At 44.0% G+C, this 23,539-nt stretch overlaps 2 protein-coding genes and 1 non-coding gene across 3 annotated transcripts in view; 1 reads left to right on the top strand and 2 right to left on the bottom strand.

The window, feature by feature from the left end:
* Positions 1–7,542, bottom strand: part of ZW10 (zw10 kinetochore protein) — a 30,709-nt gene extending 23,167 nt beyond the window's left edge. The window contains exons 1-2 of the mRNA XM_072822049.1: positions 7,348–7,542; positions 4,007–4,141 (exon numbers count right to left, since the gene is read on the bottom strand). Of these exons, the coding sequence (XP_072678150.1) occupies positions 4,007–4,141; positions 7,348–7,452 (240 nt within the window). The 5' untranslated portion in view covers positions 7,453–7,542. The remainder of the gene's footprint in view (positions 1–4,006; positions 4,142–7,347) is intronic.
* Positions 7,543–11,611: 4,069 nt separating this feature from the next.
* CLDN25 (claudin 25) lies at positions 11,612–12,534 on the top strand. Its single transcript, XM_072812441.1, has one exon. It carries the CDS (start codon positions 11,658–11,660, stop codon positions 12,342–12,344), a length of 687 nt encoding a protein of 228 aa, XP_072668542.1. The 5' UTR covers positions 11,612–11,657; the 3' UTR covers positions 12,345–12,534.
* An 8,072-nt stretch (positions 12,535–20,606) lies between these two features.
* LOC140631301 (U6 spliceosomal RNA) lies at positions 20,607–20,713 on the bottom strand. The gene has a single exon (XR_012028940.1). It is a non-coding gene; the product is annotated as a U6 spliceosomal RNA (small nuclear RNA).
* Positions 20,714–23,539: the final 2,826 nt, after the last annotated feature.

Genomic DNA, 23,539 nt, shown 5'->3' on the forward strand with positions numbered 1-23,539 from the left:
CAAAATGCTTCTTGCAGAAATGATCCATACTGTCTTTCTCACCTCATTCATTCTACAATTCACCAAGATCTTGTTTCTACCCGCATCATTCCATCAAAACTATTCCAAAACAGTGCCCCAAACACCAATCAACTCCTTGTGAAATCCAAAGCATACAACATCAGTGTTCAACTATGTATCAGTACAGTTACTTCCTTTCCTTACTTCTCTGAAATTATTCTCCATTGATTTTCCTCCTAGTTCTCTGGCCATTTTCTTTGGGGAACTTCATTTTCCCTCTGACCACTTCATACATATTGACAGTGCTCTTTCTCTGACCCTCTTCCTATTCTGAACCAGTGGTTCTCAAAAAACAATCTTTCTTCTTCTTCTCCTTCTTCTCCTTCTCCTTCTCCTTCTTCTTCTTCTTCTTCTTTTTTTTTTTTTTTTTTTTTGCCTCCCTCCCATCCAGGGACCCAGAGACATCTGGTAGTGTCTGGAGACATTTCAGGTTGTCACAACTGAAGTTTACTGGCATCTAGTGAGTAGAGGCCAGAGATACTGTTCTATACCCCACAATGCAGAGGATAGTCCACCATAACAAAGAACTATCCAGCCCCAAATATCAACAGTGCCGAGGTTGAGAAACTCTGCTCTATAAATTCTCTCTGGACAATCAGTGGCTCATGGCTTCTGCTTTTAAGGACTCCTATCTCAAGTCCCATTACTCTCCTAAGCTCCAAACACATGTATGGATGGGTGACGTGCACATGCAAACTGTTGACTAAAATCCATTTCTCCATTCTCCCACAGTAACAGGGCTACTCAATGAGACTATATGCTGTAGCCTCTCCCAGTGGAATGTGACCATGGGAAAAATACAGCAGCACCAATGAAATACAGCAGCAGAGATGTGCACCCTTTCCAAGTCAGAGTCAAGAAAACAGATGTGTGTCCTCCGTGCCCTCTTTGTTCTTAACCTCTGTACAAAATGTTCAGTCTGCCCACTGCTGTGAGTAATCAATTGTCCATCTCTTACTCAAGGAGTCTCATGTCTTCTAGTAGCATCCATGAAATTGTGGCAGGCTAACCTGCAAGTAGATTAAAATCTCACATCCCAGGGATCCCTGGGTGGCTCAGCGGTTTAACACCTGCCTTCGGTCCGGGGCGTGATCCTGGGGTCCTGGGATCAAGTCCCACATTGGGCTCCCTGCATGGAGCCTGCTATTTCCCTCTGCCTGTGTCTCTGCCCCTCTCTGTGTGTCTCTCATAAATAAATAAATAAAATCTTAACAAACACCTCACATCCCTTCACAGTTCTTGAGAACTGTGGAGAAGCAGCCTGGAAGCCTAGACGACTACAATTCAAAAGCTATTTGAGCTGCTGCATTTCAAGGTCTGTCTGTCTCTCTTTTTTAAAGATTTTATTTATTTACTTGAGACAGAGGAGAGAGCAAGCGTGAGTATGAGCATGGGGAGGGGCAGAGGGAGAAGCAGACTCCCCTCTGAGCAGGGAGCCAGACATAAGGCTCCATCTCAGGAACCCAGGACCCTGGGATCATGACCTGAGCCCAAGGCAGATACTTAACCGACACAGCCACCCAGGTTCTCCTCTCTTTTCATTAAGTCTAGCCTTCATCTTAATACACTCCAACCGTGCAGCTCCGTTTGAATATCCCACAGGTACCCCCACAAAAACCTACTACTCCTTCTCTAGATTCTGTTTCAGGGAATGGCATATCAATGACCTTGTTCTCCATGATCCTTGGATCCTTGGAGATCCGTCTTTCACTCCCCACATCAAGTCCCAAAGATCCCATCTCTTAAATGTCACTAGAATTCATCCTCATCCTCCTCTCCATTCTCACTGCCTTTGACTTGAGAGTAGGCCCCCATCCTTTCTTCAAACTGCAAGCAGAATGGGATTCCTAAAATCCAAACCTGATGTCATCACTCTGCTTAAAATCCTCGATGGCTTCCAGAGACATCAAGATAATGTCCACACTGCCAAACCATATACAAGGTCTTTGCTTACCTTTCTATTCTCTTGTGTCCCTTCCCACCACACTCCTCGCTGAACACGAGTCATGGGGAATCCCCACAGCTCTCCAAAAGCAACATCTCTCCATTACATCTATGTCTCTGCAATGCTGTCCCCTATGTCCACCTAAAATACTCTTCCCTCCTCTTTGTCTAACTACCTATCACTCCAGGTTTTGGTCTGATAGTACTTCCTACAGGAAGCCAAATTAGCTGTATTCTCCCCCTGTAACTGAATTATTTCTAGTTAATGTGTATCATACTATTTTAGTCATGAGAGTCACATTTTGAAATAAAAACTCGCTGGAGCACCTGGGTGACTCAGTTGGTTAAGCATCTGCCTTCAGCATGGGTCGTGATCTCAGGGTCCTGGGATCAAGTCCCACATCGGGCTCCCGGCTCAGGATTCTGCTTGTCCCTCTCCCTCTGCCCCTCTCCCCACTGCTCATGCATGCACTGTCTCTCAGATAAATATAATCTTAAAAAAACAAACAAACAAACAAACACAAAGCTCTCTTGTTCAGTAACTACCACAGTATTTGGCACCTTGTGGATGCTCAATAAGTATATGAAATGACTAAATAAATCACTTTATAATATTTACCTAATAAATCTCATTCTCTTTCTCCAGCCATTAGCTTGAATCTTACTAAGGCTAAATACCCTCTGTTTCTTTCACTGTTCTTCCAACAACAAAATGGTTAGGCGTGAACCTCCTCATTTAGACAAGGCACCTTTCAAAATAAAAACAAGAACTGAATAAATTTCACCAATCATAATCTGGTTAGGGAAAGGTACAGATAATACCTGACTCTCGTTTCTAATACATTTCTAATAGTACAGTCTAAGATTACACTTTTGATTCACTGATCAATCAACTCATTACAAATATACCTTCAAAGTATTATTTGAACTGTGCCAGAGTTGTAGAGTAATAAATTTATTTTTATTAAAATCTTTAATCAGAATTATTGATGAACTGCCTATTAAACAGATTTTCTAGGTAACTAGAAATCCCCATTTATGATTAAAGTTTCATATAGAACTTTTGAAAAACATATCTGCTCACTTTCCTTATTTAGTAACTATCACATAGAGAAAAGACTTGGATGTCTTTCCTTGAGGACTTTGAAAACACTTCACCATCTTGATTTAGGGTATCAATGAGCCCTGTCCAATAATTTAGCAGTAGATGTAGAAGGCTTCTAAGATTATACCTGTTTAATATCAGCTCTACTTCCTTCAAATGAATATGTTTCCTTAAAATAAAGTACAGGAAAAAAAAATCCTGGTGAAATAATGTGAAAAATGTTTTTGAAATTAAAGTGACTATTTTTGTTTCCAGACTGGTTTACTTCTTTTTGTGACAACCGCACTCTGGCAAACATGATAAGCATTTCTAAACCCCACCAGACCTTCCATAAGAATAGCAAGCACTGGCCCTACACAGTGACATGGTACAAGAGGGCAAGAATTCTCTAGGCATCCAGATAAAGTGGCTTTATGACAGGAAGCAGAGTGGCTGTAATTGGCAAATCAAGCCAATCTTCCAGAAGAAGGCCAAATAACCAAGATTATGCTGAAGTGGGAATGTGTGGAGGCCAGCTACAGATATAAAAGAATGTTGATCATTAAGAGATGAAAGTATTTTAAACTAAGAGACTAGAGAAAGGCCAAATGATCCAGAGCTTTATTTTGAAGACAATAAAATTCTGAGATTTTTTTTTTCTGATTTACAAAGTGCTATTCAAATGCATGACATTAGTATTATAGCTTTAAAATTTTACTGTGAAAATCATTTAAACTATAGTTTTGGAAAATATTTCTATTTTAAAATTGGAAGTTACTCTAAAATTATCTAATGCAACTTCCATTTACCAATGACAGTGAGGTCTTGAAAACTTACACACAGAATTGAATTGTCTTAAGAATCAGGAAGCTGAACCACCACCCTACAAACCTAACCAATGTAATGAACCATTTTTACCTCACTCTCTATCCTGGATTTCAGCAGGTCAATGTCCTCAGACAGCTTATCCACTTGGGTAACCAGGTCTTGGGCACTCTGCATGCTAGGCAGGAATTCACTATACTTCTTGCTGATCATAGTGCACACCTCACCCTATAATATAACACAGAAGAATTACAGTAAGATGAGTGGAGAACTCTATTAAAAATACACTGTTTGTCTTCCATAAGGAATCCTCCATGTGGGAGTCTTCTTGCCAGTTACCCACACCCCTTCCCTTTTCCTCCAAGCCAATGGTTTTCTTGAAAAACACATTTCTCTCACCCTTAAGGATTCTATAGCATTATTAGGATGCAAGAAGACAGTGATCACCAAATTCCACCAGTGCCCAAAAGTTGTACAAACTCTGGAAAAGAAAGGGGGAAGCCAGAAGTTCCCAGATTGAACTAGACTAGCTCAGACTATAGCCACCAATTTAATCACATAGCAACGAGAAAAGCAAAATGATAAATTAAATCTACAATCTGTATACTTCAATTTATGAATTTCTATCTTCTTGCTTATAAAATTTTAAGGCCTAATCTTAAAACTCTAATTTAATCTGAGCTTCATCAATAAACAAATTATTGAATACTTTGCACTGAATGCTTTGGAAGATACCAGAAAAAAATTATGCCTTCCCACAAATAAGTTATTTTTAAGTAGGAAAAATACTTTCAGTAACCAGAATATAAAGTAGGAAAAATACTTTAAGTTACCGGAATATAAAAATGTAATACAGAAAAAGCGTTCATATCCTCCAGAAACACAAATGAGAAAGAGATCACCTCTGTTTAAGGAAAAAATGGAGATATTTTTCGTGCAGGAAACTAGATTTGAGATGGGACATGAAAAATGGGTAGAGGGATCCCTGGGTGGCGCAGCAGTTTGGCGCCTGCCTTTGGCCCAGGGCACGATCCTGGAGGCCCGGGATCGAGTCCCACATCGGGCTCCCGGTGCATGGAGCCTGCTTCTCCCTCTGCCTGTGTCTCTGCCTCTCTCTCTCTCTCTCTCTGTCTGTCTGTGTGTGACTATCATAAAAAAAAAAAAAAAAAAAAAAAAAAAAGATAGAAATACTACAGGTAATGGTGGAGAAGTACCAACATAAGCAAAATCTGGGAACCAGGAAAAATATTGAGTCTGGAGCATAGAAAGTAATTGCCAAGGGCACCTAGGTGGCTCAGTGGATGAGCGTCTGTCTTCAGCTCAGGTCATGATCCCTGTGGGAAGCCTGCTTCTCCTTCTGCCTATGTCTTTGCCTCTCTCTGTGTCTCTCATGAATAAATAAATAAAATCAAGAAAGAAAGAGAGAGAGAAAGAGAAAGAAAGAAAGAAAAGAGAAGAGAAGAAATAAATTGCCAGTTGGGTGAAAATCCAAGTTGGTGAAGGAAACTGAGTGAAAGGTCCAGAACAGGAGGAGCCTTCAGTGCCATGCTAAGGTAGCTTAATAGTCTTTCCACCATTTAGGGGATCCCTGGGTGGCGCAGCGGTTTGGCGCCTGCCTTTGGCCCAGGGCGCGATCCTGGAGACCCGGGATCGAATCCCACGTCGGGCTCCCGGTGCATGGAGCCTGCTTTTTCCTCTGCCTATGTCTCTGCCTCTCTCTCTCTCTCTCTCTCTGTGTGACTATCATAAATAAATAAAAATTAAAAAAAAAAAAAAAAAAAAAAATAGTCTTTCCACCATTTAAAAAGTGGTGAAGGGCAGCCCGGGTGGCTCGGTGGTTTAGCGCTGCCTTCGGCCCAGGGCCTAAACCTGGAGACCCGGGATCGAGTCCCACGTCAGGCTCCCTATGTGGAGCCTGCTTCTCCCTCTGCCTGTGTCTCTGCCTCTCTCTCTGTGTGTCTCTCATGAATAAATAAATAAAATCTTTAAAATAATAATAATAATAATAAAGTAGTGAAAAATCCTAAAGCCCGTTAAAGAAAAGATGCTCACAACATGAGTACGTACAGGTGAGGAAACCATTTTTATAAAATCTCATTGTCTGTAAGACCTACTTCCTGTGCCTTTATTATAGGGTGGCAGACTTGCTCCCTTAAATCCAGACTTTAGAGGCGTGCACACAATTTTAAACGAAAGCAACAAAGATGCGGGCAAATACTTGCAAGGTAAGGATACCAAGAGAGAGCGAAACTGAAACTGCGACTAGCAATGTGCTTTTTGTGTCTGTATCAATCTCCAGACAGCAGGGTCCACTGAAGTGCTCTTTGCAAATGTTTTACAACACTCAGAGCAGCCTCAAGCGACTGGGGGATGAAGCCCTGAGTTTCATCAACATGTGGATAGACTGGAACTACATAAATTTCAGAGGAGAGAATGGTAACAATTCTCCCCAAAGCTATTTTATTCCTCAGCAAAAGGTATAAAAAGTAGTGGGCGGAGGAGAACACAGATCAGGGAGTGGTCCTGTCCACCTTTCTAGCCTTCAACATGCTCCCTCCCTGGACACCTGGGGTCCCACCTTCCAGTCCCACCTGCCCTGCTGGTCTCCTGTCTTCCTCCCAATCCCCGGAGCCCAGCCTGCCGATCTGCATCCTAGCCCCAACCCCCAGCACCCCCCAGGACACCTCAGCTCCCTCAGCACCCCCCAGGACCCTGCAGTTCCCCCAGGAGCCCGCAGGACTCCCAGGACCCCTCAGCTCCTCCAGGACCCTTCAGCTCCCCCAGCATCCCTAGCACCTCCCAGCACCCCTCAGCTCCCCCAGCACCCCCCAGGACCCCATCACCCCGCAGCACCCCTCAGCAACCGCAGCACACCGCAGCACCCCCAGGACCGCCCAGCACCCCCCAGCATCCCTAGCACTCCCAGCACCCCCAGCATCCCGAGCACCCCCCAGCACTCCCCAGCATCCCGAGCACTCTCAGCACCCCCAGGACCCCCAGCACCCCGAGCACCCCCTAGCATCCCCAGCACCCCGAGCACCCCAGGACCGCCCAGCACCCCGAGCACCCCCCAGCACCCCCTAGCATCCCTAGCACTCCCAGCACCCCCAGGACCCCCAGCATCCCGAGCATCCCCAGCATCCCGAGCACCCCCAGCAACCCCAGGCACCGCCTCCCCTCGCCTCCCCTCCCCTCCCCTCCCCTCGGTGCGGGGCGTCCGCGCCTCCTTTCCCCCCGACCGGATCCGGGGCCCCCCTCCGAGCCGCTCCCCGGTCCACACAGCCCGCAGCCCTCCCACCTCGCACTCCTCGCGGCTGAGCCTCCCCCGACTCGGCTCACACCCGGCCCGCGCTCAGCGCCCACGCCTCTCCCCGGCCCTCCGCCGACCCACCCGGCGTCCCTTCACCGCCAGCCCCTGGCTGCCGGGCCTTCACCTTGATCTCCTCCACCCGCCGGGTCAGGCGGCTGATCCGAGTGCCCAGGTCCTCCTTCTCCAGCCTCCCCGAGTGCGCCAGGACCTCCGTCACGAAGGAGGCCATCGCCGCGCCCGGAACCGACGGCGACCGGGTCACTCTCCAGCCGCCAGCGCAGCAGCAGCCCGGGCCCGCCGGCGGCGTGGGCGCGCGGACTGCCGGGAAACTGAGTCTCGAGCTGCCCAGACCGCCGCTCGGAAGGTGCGGCCGCACTACAACTCCCGGCAGGCACCGCGACTGTCCTAGCGTGGAATTTCCACGGTGTCCCGTAGTTGGCAAACTGGGGAAGACGCGTTTCCTCCCTGGTGGTTTTCAAATAGTGTGTCGTTTCCCGCCAGTTTTTCCCCTAAAAGAAGTGAAATCTTTTTACTTAAAAACCGGCCGTAAATGAACCTCTCTCAACTTCAGAGCGTTTACCTGTGAAATGTATCCAGCGAGACTACCCGAGGAACGCACTTTGATCTTTTTTTGTGTGTGTGTGAAATATTCACCCTCGAGGGCTGCAGCGTCCATCAGGGTCCGTATGAACAGCGCCCTCTGGAGGTGTGCAAAGCAAGCGGCATCACCCTGCAAATGAAAGTCTAAATTGCACTCCTTTCATGCTGCAGAGTTTACAATGCAATCTAAGTACATAGATTACGTAATCTCTGTGCAGATACTACATGTATCTGTGTAACAAACACACATGTATTTTTTCTATGTAATACATATTTATATTAATATTATTTCTATTACCTAAGCATAAATATCATTAGAACCGTGTAGACTAGAACAAGATACTTGACAGCCTTCTGACATTACAAATCGACTTTATCAAAAGTTTTTAAAAATTGTTTCTTATTTGCATGTATTACATACTGAAAGATATTCACAATATACTATGTACATGATGATTCTTTTTTTAAGATTTTATTTATTTATTCATGAGAGACCCAGAGAGAGAGAGAGAGAGAGAGACATAGAGAGAGAAGCAGGCTCCATGCAGGGAGCCCGACGTGGGACTCGATCCAAGGACTCCAGGATCACCCTGGATCCTGCACCCCCCCAGCACCCCCCAGGACCCCATCACCCCGCAGCACCCCTGAGCTGAAGGCAGGCACCCAACCACTGAGCCACCCAGGCGTCCCAGGAATGGAGTGGTACTGCTACACACACACAGTCCATGCCAACATGAATGAATGAATATTTGAATAAATAAAAAAATAATAAAATGAATGGCTTCTGTTTTCCCTCACTAACTTGATCTCCTACATAGTTCACAGGTTTTTATGTCTCGCAACTCACAGATTTTCACAAATTGTCAAGAAAGGGCTCTGAAAGGGCCACCTGTGTGGCTCAGTGGGTTAAGTGTTCAACTCTTGATTTCAGCTCAGGTCATGATCCCAGGGCCATGGGATTGAGCCCTGAGTCAGGCTCTGCTTCTGCTCTTAAAAGGGAGTCTGCTTGAGGTTTGTTCTCTTTCTTTCTCTCTCTCTCTCCCTCCCTCTGCCCCTCCTCCTACCATGCACTCTCTCTCTCTTTCTCAAATCTTTTTGAAAGAGAGAGAAAGGGGATCCCTGGGTGGCGCAGCGGTTTGGCGCCTGCCTTTGGCCCAGGGCGCGATCCTGGAGACCCGGGATCGAATCCCACATCGGGCTCCCGGTGCATGGAGCCTGCTTCTCCCTCTGCCTATGTCTCTGCCTCTCTCTCTCTCTCTCTCTCTCTGTGTGACTATCATAAATAAAAAAAAAATAATAATAATAAAAAAGAAAGAGAAAGAAAGAAAGAAAGAAAGAAAGAAAGAAAGAAAGAAAGAAAGAAAGAAAGAAAGAGTAAGCTCTGGAGAAAAGGCAGGGGAATAAGGAGCAGCACCTGAAGGAATTTCTCCTGACCTATCAGATCTCATACACATGTGGCATGCCTGTGCATTCAAGAACCAAAATAAAAAATGCAAACCTGGATGAATATAGTACAACCAGACAGCATTCCCAGGGATGCATAATATTTTGCCCCTGTGTTCATTAGAACATGTGGTTGCTACAAAAGCAGCAGAAGGAGCCTACAATTTGAAAGAGCCCCCCATTTTGCTTCAAAACAGTGTGGAGGGAGGGATGCAGATAGTGGCTGTGGGCATGGATGAAATGATTGGTATGTGTGGATAATTTCTGCAGCTCGGTGGTAGGACATGAAATTTCTTTTTCTATTTGCTCTACTTTTGTACATATTTGAAATTTTCTATAATAAGACATAAAAGGAAAACAAGGGGGGACATCTGGATGGTTCACTAGTTGAGCGTCTGCCTTTGGCTCAGGTCATGATCCCAGGGTCCTGGGATCGAGTCCGCATTGGGCTCTCTGCAGGGAGCCTGCTACTCCCTCTGTGTCTCTCATTAATAAATAAATAAAATATTTTAAAAAGGAAAAAAAGGGTCTTCAAGATGATTCTGGTCACCTCCCTGACCCCCCACACCACTGATAATCTGATCAGACTGTATTGAGACATCATGCAGGTAAAGTCAAGGTCATGTTGTCTTAGATCCTTCCTCCCTGCTTCCCCTCCCCACACCCCTGCTTCCACTTCGTAGGGCACCACAGGATAATTAGGAGGTTAAAATATGAATAGGGGGCTACACTGGTCAACATTTATGTCTTCGTTATAAGAGATCTCAACTTTCCTCTGTGTTTTGCTATAAAGATGAACCCTCCCCACATGCTGTGTCACCAGGGTGCAGGCACAGTGCAGAAGAAATCTCTGTGGCAGCCTGGAGACCACAACACGAAGTGACAATCTGAAACCCCCGGCTCAGGAGCTGGATCCATTGCTTACCAGCTGGGGGACCTTGGCACATGACCTAACATGTATTTTGCAGTGGTGGTGTGAAAATTAAATAAGGACAAAGTATCTAGTCAAAGTCTGGCACTTAGCCATGCTCAGTAAATGCAAATTATTTCCTTTCCTGTCAGAACGCGCTTCTTGGCAACAGCAAATAGGAATGAAAGCAGGCCTGAGTACCAGTTACTCTAGCTACTACTGCCCTTCAGCCCCAGGAGGTTGGGGAGGGAACACTACCCTCCTGGTAGATCCTGGGTCTGGACAGGTTCCTTGGATGGGGCATTTTCCATCTTTTTTCCTGCTTACAAAAATATTAACTTGTAAAATGCGTCAAATACATATGCAATCACAAGGAAATAAAAATTATCCATAATCCTTCCACTAAGATAACCATGGTTCACAGTTTGTGGTAGATGATATGTATTTACATAGATATAAATATACGCTCTTTTTTGAAAGTGAAATTGTACCCTACATACTCTAAACACTGGTCACTTGCCTGTCTCACTTAACAACGCGCCAAGAATATTTTTCATGTCATTGAAATTTCTTCTACCTCACTTCAAAATAGCTGCCTAGTGTTAACCAAAATGTATAATCATCAATAATATCTCCACAGACATTTTCATGATCTTTGTATATATTCACAATAAATTAGTTAACTTTCTAGAGGTAAGGTAGTGGGTCAAAGTATATTTGAAAGTATGGAATATGATGGTACACCTGGGTGGCTCAGTGGTTGAGCATCTGCCTTCAGCTCAGGTCGTGATCCTGGGGTTCCCTGCAGGGAGCCTGCTTCTCCCTCTGCCTCTCTCTGTGTGTCTCTCATGCATAAATAAATAAAATCTTTAAAAAAATAAAAATGAAACATGAGAGCTGCCTGGGTAGCTCAGTTGGTTAAGTGTTTCACTCTTGATTTTGGCTTGGGTCATGATCTCATCAGGGTCCCGGGGTTGAGCCCCACATGGGCCTCCGTGCTCATCAGGGAGGCTGCTTGAGGATTTCTCTCCCTCTCCATCTGCCCCTCCTCTCTCTCTCTCAAATAAGTACATAAATCTTAAAAAAATTAAAATATGAATTATGAAATCATGTTTCCCTCCAGAAAGGTTACATCAGTGTGTATTCCCAGGACATCATTCTCATCTTAGAATTGGGGAGTGATTTTACCTTCAAGTTTATGAATTTACTCATCATATAGATACTGATGGCTTACTGTCTGGCCTTTTTTGCCTGTCCCGGGGCCCTCCTCCACAACCCACGCCCACATCCCATCTTGGGCACACCCCCAAACCCAACATTGCCAAGTTCCTGGCACCTGCCTCAGCTGCTGCCTAAAAACTGAAACAAGAGCCCTCTCCAAATGTGAATGACCTTCCACTAGGCCTCCCCAAAAGTACTGCCCGCTAACCAGTCACCGAGCCACCTGTCCTTTGCTTTCTGCCACTGTAGTGGGAGCAGCCATGGCCTGGAGTTTCCGCGAGAAAGCCCAGCTTGGAGGGCTGCTCCTCTCTCTCCTCGGCTGGGTCTGCTCCTGTGTCACCACCATCCTGCCCCAGTGGAAGACTCTTAATCTGGAACTGAACGAAATGGAGACCTGGATCATGGGGCTTTGGGAGGTCTGCGTGAATCAGGAGGAAGTTGTCGTGTGCAAGGCCTTTGAGTCCTTCTTATCTCTGCCCCAGGACCTCCAGGTATCCCGCATCCTCATGGTAGCCTCCCATGGGCTGGGGCTCCTGGGGCTTCTGCTCTCTGGCTTTGGGTCTGAATGCTTCCAGTTGTACAGGAACAGATGGGTATTTAAGAGGTGGCTTTGCCTCCTGGGAGGGACTTTGGAAGCATCTGCTTCAGCCACCACCCTCTTTCCAGTCTCTTGGGTGGCCTACGCCACAATCCAAGACTTCTGGGATGACAGCATCCCTGAGATTGTGCCTCGCTGGGAGTTTGGAGATGCCCTCTACCTGGGCTGGGCTGCTGGGATTTTCCTGGCCCTCGGCGGGTTGTTCCTCATCTTCTCAGCTTGTCTGGGAAAAGAAGAGGAGTCCTCTCTCCGGATGGCTGGTCCTACAGTCCCACCATTCTATGCCCCAGCAGACAGGTCCAGTGACTCCTTCTATCTAACACCAAGACCTAGGAACCTGTTCATCTAGGACCGGCCTCCTCCACGGAATCTCTGGAATAAAGGAATGTCAGAAGAATCGTTTCTCCTCCTTATCCTTCACCACTCTACATTTATTTGCCTCCTTTGGGGGTGGTAGTCACTCTCCCTTTTGTTAAGGATTTGGCTATCTTGGTGATACAGTAATTCATAACTTCAGAATGAAAAATCAAAGCAGAATTTCTGACAAATGTGTTTTTCTCATTTAGATTTTACTTGTATAAAATGTTTTTAAACTAATAACATTAATTGTATACCTGATTCATTACTAAATATATTGCAAAATTGCTTCTATCATAGGAAAAACCTAGTGTGACCAGCCATTGTAGATATAATGCTGTGGGGCACCTGGGTGGTTCAGTAGGTTAAGCATCTGCTTGTGGCTCAGATCATGACCTCGGGGTCCTCGGATCGAGCCCCGAGTTGGGCTCTCTGCTTAGCGGGGAGTCAGCTTCTCCTTCTCCCTCTGCCCCTCCCCCCTATTCACGCTCTTTCTCAAATAAATAAATAAAATCTTCAAAAAAATTCTGGAGAATATGTCTTGGCAAATGAAAACGAACTATTGGTCCAGGATAATACCTTGAGAGGAAGCTTCCTTGTGTTTATTTTCCTCCTCAGGTACACAATTTGAAGGGGGGTTTCACAATATATCTGTGTGGTTTTGTAGATTCTTACTATCCCAGAAGGGAAGATATATTCCCCTTTCTGCTATATTATGAGGCTGTGGGTGGTCAGCTCTGTCTTCCCAGCATGAAGTTAAGAAACAGTGTGAATGAGAAGTAGAGTGAGCAACTGTCCTGGTTTGCCCAGAACTGGGCACTTTCCATGCTAAAGCTAGGAAAGTCCCAGGCAAATCGATGACCACCAAATGGCTGTGCCCAAGAAGTGCCCAATGTGGGTGGGTGTGTGGAGAAAATTAACAGTTTCTCAGAAATGTCTTTTACCTATACAAAATGACGTTATAAATCCTTTAAAATGGAACTCCAACGTCAGCAGATCTACCCAGGCAGTGGCTACAAATAAAGTCCCCTTCATGACCATGATCCAAGTTCCTTTGCTTGTCCCACCTGCTCTGCCAGGCCCTCAGGCTGACTACCTCACCCCTAGGTCTTTCTCAGGCATTTGTGCAAGTCCTCAAGGAGAAGCCTCATGCTTACTCATAAACCTGTGTGTCAGCTGAAATCACCATGCATTACCCACCCTGTTTCTCTCACTGCCATCTGTCCCCCACTCCCTTAACCAGTCGATAGAGTTGACAATTCCTGTAGGAGAATAAAGGTTCTGGCTCCCAATGTCCCCAAGCAGGTCACTTCACCAAGTTCAGAGGCATGCCGGATTACTTGCAGGGCTGGGGAAATGCCTTTCCCTCCAAGCTGGTGCTTTCCCTCCAGCTTCACCTGCTGAGCTCTGAGGCAGTACTGCTTGTTCTCCATCAAGTAGCCTGGCATATTCAGATGGCTGCTGCTCAAGCAAGAATGCACACACCAACACAAGTATACATAAGTTTGCCAGCATAGGCCAAGCCAATTCCCTCCTTAGAGAAATAACATGAGTTTTTTGTTGTTTTCCTGAGAAAATGAATCTTTTCAGGTGCAATTTTATCTCCAGCAACGTTTACCGTCTTACACAGAGTGGGGTTCTCTCTAGGAGTCATACTTTCTCCAGATGCATGTCCTTAGGTCTATGTCCACTTGATGTACACAAGCCTAAATGTATCTAAGTCCATGACCTTAGATAAATAAATTTCTGAGCATAAAAGGGCAGTTTGCACCAAAGTCATATTCTGGCTTTCTACGGTTCCAATGCCCATTTTGTCAACTACTCCCTCTCGGGAATGAGGCTCAAATACCCAAGAGTTACACTTGAATCGCATGGGATCTACAGGATGGACTCATCATTCATCCATCTGGTCATTTATTCATTCACTTAACAAATGCACTAAGCACCTACCATATACCCAGCATTGTGATAGGAACCAGGAATAAAATGGTTAAAGACAAAATTTATCCCCCCCTCCAATACAGGCAAATAAGGGAGACAAACATTAATATGAGAGATCATTTGCTAAAGGGAGATTGTAACCATGACAAACTTTACGAATTTGGAAGGGTACATGCTTCTATAAGATCATGCAATTGGAGAAATTGTAACCTAGTCAGGGAGTCATGGCTGGATACCCTAAGGAAGTGATAACTGGCTAAAAGCTGAAGGATGGAGAGCAGTTCTGGATGAAGAGAGGAGTGTAGAAGGCAAGGTTAGTGAGGTAGGAAGGAGCCAGATCTTGCAGAACCTGTAGATCACATTATGGAGCATTGTCTCTATTTTTGGGACCACAGGAGGCCGAGCAGGTGCCCAGGAGTAGGAACTCAGCTCCCGGGTGACCACAGCTCTACCCACTCCCTCTCCTCTCATACCTCATCCCCAGTTTCCCGATTACACAGTTGTGTAGGGTTTCAGAGTTTATAAAACATCTTCATGTATCTTGGTAGCTTTATTTAACACATCATGAGAGTTGTTTTTGAGGTTGGGAGAGCAGATATTATTTGTTTTGCTAAAGAGGAAATTGAGATTCAGAGCATTTGGGCAACATGCCCACAGTGAGTCATTAGCAGATCACGACTTGAATCCAAGGCTTTGATGCCAGGGCAGTCTTTCTTCACCCCATCCTATTGCTTCATGAAGATGGGTTGCTGAGACAATCTGCCAAACCAAAAGAAAAAACTAGCACTGGAGCAGAAGAAAAAAATCAAAGACCTACAAAGAAAAATATTGTCCTTTGTGCTCTGTTGAGACCTAAACAGGATTTTTGTTGCCAGGTGGCTCACCTGTTCCTGCTGGTGGCTCACAGCGCTTATCCTAATCCCATGTTTGCAGGTGCTAATAGTATGCTTATCATCAGCACGTGATTATGGCTTCCACTGCCAAAACAAAACAAAACAAAACAAACAAACAAAAAACCCCACAAACTACAAACTAAAGATTTGTTAAGAAAATATTTTGTCTTCCTCATTCTTCTTAGAGAGGACACAAGGCATTTTTTAAAAATGGGGATGGGTTGGAAATTGTTGATTGATTCCCAAATAATCAACAGCATGTCACTCCCAGAAGGAAATGTAAATCCACTTTTAGAGAAAGAGTCTGAGGAGGAAGATGTGTTTCACTTACAACTCCCACTGTTTTCATCTACCTGTTTTGTAGGGGAAATAATGAGAAATAAAAATAGAAGTAATTAATCTTCGACTCAGCCTTTTCTCGTAAAGACGTGTGGCATATTATTCTAACATTAGGAACATTTCTTTTTTGTGATTACCCATAGAGAGCTGTGTTGTCATGTGTATTAGAAACAGCAAAGGACATCAGTCAATCAGAATTCCGAATCAAAAGCTTTTATTATGTGCAAAGCATTGTACGAAAATAACTCAGGGGCTCCTCAAATTTGATGTTGTTAGAATTGGATGTGTCTCAGTGCTGTCTTCTCCAACAGCCTGCCTTTGGGTCTGAAAATTTCACCATTAGCAGATAAGGCATTCCAGAAGGCCTCTAGTAAAATACTCATCTGTTGGGGATCCCTGGGTGGCTCAGCAGTTTAGCGCCTGCCTTTGGCAATCCTGGAGACCCGGGATCGAGTCCCACGTCGGGCTCCCAGCATGGAGCCTGCTTCTCCCTCTGCCTGTGTCTCTGCCTCTCTCTCTCTCTATCATGAATGAATAATTAAATCTTTAATAAAATAAAATAAAATACTCATCGGTTACTCTTGTTAGCCTCTGAGACTAGATCTAGAGAAAGCATCCTAAGGGAAGCCAATGTGGATTAGACACATTTTGGGATGGGAGAGAAGTCAGAAATAGTTTCATGAGTTTCTGGATGGTAATGTGTCTTAGCAGGCAGGACTAAGACAATTATGACAGTTAGGAAAATGTTTGTAGTCACTGGCCTCGAACATAGAAACAAAGAACCTGGAAGTCACTTTCCACTCTACTAATTGATGGATTAATTTTTTAAGCCATTCTTTTTGCTATTCCATCCATGTTTATAAAATGTAGAATGGACTTCTCTGTTGCCCAGAATTTTTAATAAAGCCTCAAAGTCAAGTCCCATGGGTGCTATGTGTCCCATATTCCAAAGAGAGAGGCTCAACACACTGCTTCTAAGAAGGGGCCAACCTGGCCAGCCCCACACCCAACAGACTACATAAGAGAAGCGCACAGATTCATTAGGGAGGATTCTTGGAAGGGAATTCATAGCAACTGGTGGGTATTGTGATGTTCCCTACCCATCCATGTGAGGAAGAGGGTGGAGATGGATCTCAAGAGAACCACACAGAGATGGGGGTTCTTTCTAAGAGGGAAGACAGTGTCTGAAACACACTCATTCCACACTTGCTGCCCTCAGGATGATGCCCAAGAAAGTTCTTGAGAGAACCTGCTCTGTGTTGTGGAGGCAGAGAAGGGTACCTGATGCCTACTAGGGCAGTATGCAATAGGAGGCTGGCCAGAGGGGCACAGAGGCAGCAGCTGCACTTGGCCTTTTCGGGAGGAGGGGGGTGAGCTTTCCACAGCCCCAGTGGATGCGGGGCAGGCAGCCTGGGTGACACAGTCTCAGAGCACTGTTGGGAGGGGTGAATGACTTAACTAGGAACTTAAAAGGTCTGTAAGAGGTCAGCCAGGAGGTCCAAAAGCCACATCAAAGGACAGCGTGGAGGTTTTCTACAGGGTTCTCTGGAGAACCCATAAAATACCTGACACAAGAGCTAATTAATAATCGCATTCCTGACATAACAAAGGATGTTTGAGAACCAAGAGAATATTTACTGTTTTTATGTAAAAAGTAGACACTATCCTTTGCCTTCTTTTAAAAAGTCTCCTCCCCCAGACTCTAGGGGAGCCAGACGTTGGGAGGAGGAGGGGCATGGAGCAGAGAGAGTGGAGGAACATTCTGCTGCTCCTTCCCTCCTCTTAGGCTCTGACCCTCAGGCGGCCTGAACTCAGCCAAGAGAAGCACTTAAAAATGAATGAGTACATTTTCAATCTAGGTGGGTCTGGGCTCTGGAATACATGAAAATCATTGTTTTAATACTCCTACGTGACAAGAAAGCCATACCATCTTCCTGGGATGCTATCAGGGGCAGGGAAGAAGGAGATCCGTAGGACTATATTGGAAAGTGGCAGTGGAAAAAAATGAAAGCTATTGACTTGTTCTACCTTATCGAGTTCAAGCCTTTAAATAACATGACTAAAGAAAAAAAATGTATCTGAAACGGAAGAATTAGATAGAGGATGCTGTGATTTTTCTATCTATCCAACATATCCTTTCAACACCTCTCTCCCCGTCAGATTGGCCAATACCAACACTTCTATTTGCCAGAGGCCCTTAGGCATCTACATATGCCTCATTCCTTAGGACTCACCTGCGGGCCCTGTACAGGCTACACCAACCCTTAAAATTCTCAACCCAGACAGATTTCCCTACAAGAACTGCATCTAGGGCTCTACTCACACTGAGTCATTGCTACTTCTCTTTTCTCCTTGACTCTTAAAACATAACTACGAGGTATTTTCCTGTTTTATAGACCAGGAAAACAGGGTCAGCCAGCATCTGTACTCAGGTCAGATTCCGATGTCAATATTCTTTTCATAACATCTTTTTATAAGAGACATTGGTATAGCAGTGATTTATAAATCAGGAAAGCTGGGGACCTGTTCGCCTCAGGGAGGAGATCTGGCTATTCCTTAAGCAGGGACAGTCATGATGACTCAGTGAGTGACAGTGCCACTTTTAGGTCATCACTAGGAAATCTGTCCTTATTGTTAAAATCTGAATGCTAATTTGGGAAGACCATCTCCCACATGCAACAATACCTCTAGCCCACCTTCAAGACTATAGACAGAAAAACTGACCATCCTTCTATGAATATGATTAGCACTAGGACTAAGACTCATCTAATTTTCAAAGCTAACTACTCATAGTTCCTGGGCACCACTTTTGTGCCAGCTTATCAATTCCAAGTCCCCTACATTTTACAGAAGGTTTATCCTCTACTTCTCAAAGTTAATATTCTTGCTCATTATCACAACTTCTCCTCCTCCTGGTATCATAGGGGCAATCAGGCTGATCTTATTTTGAGAAGGGAAAAGACCAGGTCTCTGTCATGTAGGACCTATTCACCTGTCTATAAATGGTCAATAGGAGGTCGAGGGTCCTCATAACTAGCCAACAACCTAATAGGCAACACAACAAGCAAGAGAGTTGAAAGAGGGAAGATATGGAAATGTCCTGAAAATCCCTCTTAAGTGAGCTCTACTCTGACTTGCAGGTTAATAGGTCAGTTTATTGTTCAACAATTTAGAAAGAATGTGGAGAATTTTTTTCAAGGTTCAGAAAAAAGTAACAATGACAAGTAGCTGAGAAGTTGAGCTTCTGAGCAAATTTTAAGGAACTCATATATTTATAGGAATTAAAGGTGAATTATACAGAAATACATTTTTCTGTATCTCTATCAAAGTCAAGTGCAACAAGAGGAATGTTAAAATATATTCAAAAAGCATGAAAGCCTGTAAAGTCTCATTGAAGGAGGATCTATAGCCTTTTTATGAACCCATAGAATTTGGGTGTGTTGACCATGTAAAAGCCACTTTCGTAGCAGGCATAGGAGCTCTTTAAAGGACTGTCAGCTGTGACTGTACATCAAAATCACCTGTGATGCCTTCTAAGCATGAGCAACAGGGGCCCAGACCGAATGTAACAAGTCGGTATCTGCAGGGTTGAGGCTCAGCTGCTGTTTTGTTGTTTTAAGTGACACAGCTGACTCTGGATTGGCAGCCAAGGTTAAGAACCACTGCTGAAGAGCTCTGGATTAAAAAAAGCAGGAAAAGAAACCCACAAGCCCTTACAAAAGGGAGACCTAAACAAAAGCAAAATATAGTTCTCTGAAAAGACTTAATAAACCCCTGATAATACTAACCAAAAAAAAAAGAAGTACATGTCACCCAATATCAGTAATGAAGAGACATCACTAAAACATCATAGATCCTATGGTCATTAAAAAAAAAAATCATGAGGTATTATGAACTTTCTTCTAGTAAAAGAAACACACAATTCTAAGCTTGGATGATTTTAAAAAATGAATTCTTCCAGACATTAAAGAAGAAATAATCCTATCTTATCCAAACTCTTCCAGAACGCAGAAAATAAGAGAATATTTCCTAATTCATTCAATAAGGCCAGAATAACCTTGATACCAGAACCTTGAAAAGGACGTATAAGAAAAGGCCAATCTCTCTCATAAATATATATGCAAAAATCCTAAACGAAATATGAAAAACTCTGTGTACATATAAAAATACCACGATCAGTGTATTCTGGGAACACATGGTTGGTGTAGCATTTATTTATTTATTTTTTAAAAAAATTTTTTATTTATTTTTTTTTTTTGGCGTAGCATTTAAAATTAATAAATGTGGGCAGCCTGGGTGGCTCAGCAGTTTAGCGCCGCCTTCAGCCCCGGGCCTGACCCTGGAGACCTGGGATCAAGTCCCACATCAGGCTCCCTGCATGGAGCCTGCTTCTCCCTCTGCCTGTGTCTCTGCCTCTCTCTCTGTCTCTCATGAATAAATGAGTAAAATCTTAAAAAAAAATAAAAATAAAATTAATAAATGTAATTCACACACGAGCAGAATAAAGGAAAGATCCATGTAATCATTCTAATAGGTATAGAAAAAGCATTTGATAAATTTCAACATCTATTTGTAATATTTAAAAAACTCTTTGCAAAATAGGAAAAGGGAATCTTTATTTATATAATAAATGGAATTTACTAAAAGCCTACACAATGCTTAACGGCAGAATACTGAAAACTTTTCTCTCTGATATTGGAGGACAAAGATGCCTACTACCACAACTTCTATTCAGCATTGTACTGAGGCCCTCAAGTAAGTGTTATCAGGCAAGAAAAATAAATGTTGAAACGAATAAAAGTCATCCTTCACAGATAACATAATTATGCATAGAGAAAATCTTTTAAAACTACCGATCAGGGATCCCTGGGTGGCGCAGTGGTTTGGCGCCTGCCTTTGGCCCAGGGCACGATCCTGGAGACCCGGGATCGAATCCCACATCGGGCTCCCGGTGCATGGAGCCTGCTTCTCCCTCTGCCTGTGTCTCTGCCTCTCTCTCTCTCTGTGACTATCATAAAAAAAACAAAAAAACCTACTGATCAACTGTTAGAAAGTGAACTTATGTCATTGGATACAGAGTTGAAAACATCATTTTCTTTCCAGATTTGTGTCTCATCCTTGCACAGGGACCATGATCACCTTCTCCCTGTTGTTCTAATTCTAGTATATGTGCTGCTGAAGCGAGCAGAAAAATATCCCTTTGTTTCTAGATACCAGCAAAAAACAATTAAAGATATAATTACAAAAATGACATTTAAAATAGCTTGAAAAGAAAAAAAAATAGCTTGAAAAACATTGAATTTCTAGGAATATATGGAAGAACTTTATACAGAAATTAAAAGAAAATCTACATAAACAGGATATATTGTGTTCATAGATTAGAAGATGTCAATTCTCTCCAAATTATCTATAGTCACTGTAAACCTAATCATAATTCCTTGAAATCTGTGTCGTGTGTGTATGTGTCAGTGTGAAACTGACAAACTGATTCCAAAACTTATACGGCAATACAAAAAATTAAGGACAGGATAATCTTGAGGATATTCAGAACTGGATGACTGACTATACTGGAAATCAAGACTGATAGAGCTACACGAACTAAGACAGTATGACATTGGTGCAAACAGAAGGGTCCAGAAACAGGCCTCTACATCAGACACTTGATTTATGACAAAGGCACAGCACTGGGAAAAATACAGTAAATGGTGCTGGGTCCATCACCTGAATGGGAAGAGTCAAAAAGCAGACACTTCTGGGAGGTTACAACACAATGTCTTCATGACCTTGGATAGTGATTTCAACAGGGTAAAATAAACATTAACCCTGAAGGAAAAGATTGGGTCAACTGTACTACATTAACATTAAAAAGTTGGGGATCCCTGGGTGGCGCAGCGGCTGGGCGCCTGCCTTTGGCCCAGGGCGCGATCCTGGAGACTCGGGATCGAATCCCACGTCGGGCTCCCTGCATGGAGCCTGCTTCTCCCTCTGCCTGTGTCTCTGCCTCTCTCTCTCTCACTCTCTGTGACTATCATTAAAAAAAAAAAAAATTAAAAAAAAAAAAAAAGTTGTTTTCATCCAGCCATCAGGGGTGAAAAGCTAGAGCCAGAGGATCTATGCAATGCATATGTCCAAAAACTGTAAGTGGCTATTTTTTTTAAAACTCCTATAAATCAACATGTAGCAAGTCAGTAAATCCAACAAAAATATAGGCACTTATACTTAATTAGGTATTTCACAGAAGAGAATAGCCCAAGGCCAATAAGCATATACAGAGATGCTTGTCGTCATTAGTGAGCAAGTCCAAATTAAAACAATATCATGCACCTGCCGTAATGGTTAACATTTAAAAAACTCAAAACCAAATCTTGAAAAGGATACAGGGCAACTGGAGCTCATAAACTGCTGGTGGGAGTTTCAGTCGGTATGATCACTGTGAAATTGTCAGGCAGTGCCTAGTAAAGACAGCCCTCTACCTGTGACCCATGTACCCTACGATAAAGCAATTCTGCTCAGTTCATGCCAACAGAAATGCATTCGTGTGGGCATTGAAACACATGCAAAGGACTACTCCTACTTTTTTTTTTTAATTTTTATTTATTTATGATAGTCACAGAGAGAGAGAGAGAGGCAGAGACATAGGCAGAGGGAGAAGCAGGCTCCATGCACCGGGAGCCCGACGTGGGATTCGATCCCGGGTCTCCAGTATCGCGCCCTGGGCCAAAGGCAGGCGCCAAACCACCACGCCACCCAGGGATCCCAAAATGAATGAATCGCCCCTTCTATCCCAGCTCTGCTGCACCAGCCCTTGCCTCTTGTTCCTTCATTATTCAAACTGTTTTATGTGTTTACTTCATACTTCTCTCTTGAAGCAAGTAGGGTAAAAATGAGTTTGTAATACCTTAAGAGTTTTTAAAGGAGCTAAGAAATCCACACAGAAGCAGGTTGCGATTCTGGTGAACCCCAGAAAGTCTAAGCCCAGTGTCAAGGGAATTTATGTTGAGGTCAAGTGCCCTGGCCAAGCCCTTGAAACACTTCAGGTTAAGAGCCATGTAGGTTTCTCCCCACCCCATTTGGGCCCCACCCCCCTACCTCTGTGGCCCTCATGCTGCTTTTCCACAATCCTTTAAACGCTCTTAATCCTTTAGTCCACCTAGTTTGTGGACTCCTTAAGAAACTAGGCTGTACCTAAAGCAGCCAGCAAATGTAAGGAAAAAGAAAGGATTCCCAGCACTGCACTTGGTGGTCTGAGTGGATCCAAATGACAGAAAGTACCCAACACCACACATACATATGTCCCTCTGTTCCTTTCTTGGTCAACTACAGATTCCCAACAGCCCACCAGGAAGTGATGAATGTGGAAAGGTACAAAGCAAAAGATTTTACAAGACCACCAAGGGCAGGTAAGCAGTTGTTTTTTTTTGTTTTTTTGTTTTTTTTTGTAAGCAGTTGTTAATAGGCTGCAGAGACACAGGTTAGCTTCCTGGCTTCACTACTTAAGACATCTAGGCCCTTGGACAAGCCAGTCCCATCATCCCAGGGCTGTTACGTTAAGACTATAGCTGTGCACAGTTCTCAAATAATGGTGGAGATTAAAAAGGGAACAGCAAATGGTGGTCCTTGGAATCTCAAGCAGCAAAGCAAATCAACGGTAAGAAAATTGGTCAATTTCCCATGAGACAATTATCTTGGCAGTGAGCTTTGAAACACAAAAGCACCTCTGAAATCCTGTAAAAGATGGCCTACCCCTAATTTAGTCAAAATGGAAGAAAGTCTGTTTTAAGAGAATACTTTTTTCCCCCTCCTAAATTCGACAAATTATAAAGTAGATGGGCCTACGGGCGGCGCAACAGCAAATGCGATGGAAAGCGGCAGTCACCACTAGGTGCTGCTCAAGAATCGGCTGTAGCCTGTGTCCCCCCCCTCCTGTCAAGACTCTCAACCCTGTCACCTGTTTTTTGTTTGTTTGTTTTTTCTCGAAAACGACAAACTTGACAAATGCTTACTGAGTCTATTT

Source organism: Canis lupus, chromosome 3 (assembly GCF_048164855.1).
Source record: "Canis lupus baileyi chromosome 3, mCanLup2.hap1, whole genome shotgun sequence".
Classification (NCBI taxonomy): domain Eukaryota; kingdom Metazoa; phylum Chordata; class Mammalia; order Carnivora; family Canidae; genus Canis; species Canis lupus.

Coding starts and splice junctions, on each gene's coding strand:
- CLDN25 (XM_072812441.1), top strand. CDS start 11,658: ATGGCCTGGAGTTTCCGCGAGAAAGCCCAGCTTGGAGGGCTGCTCCTC.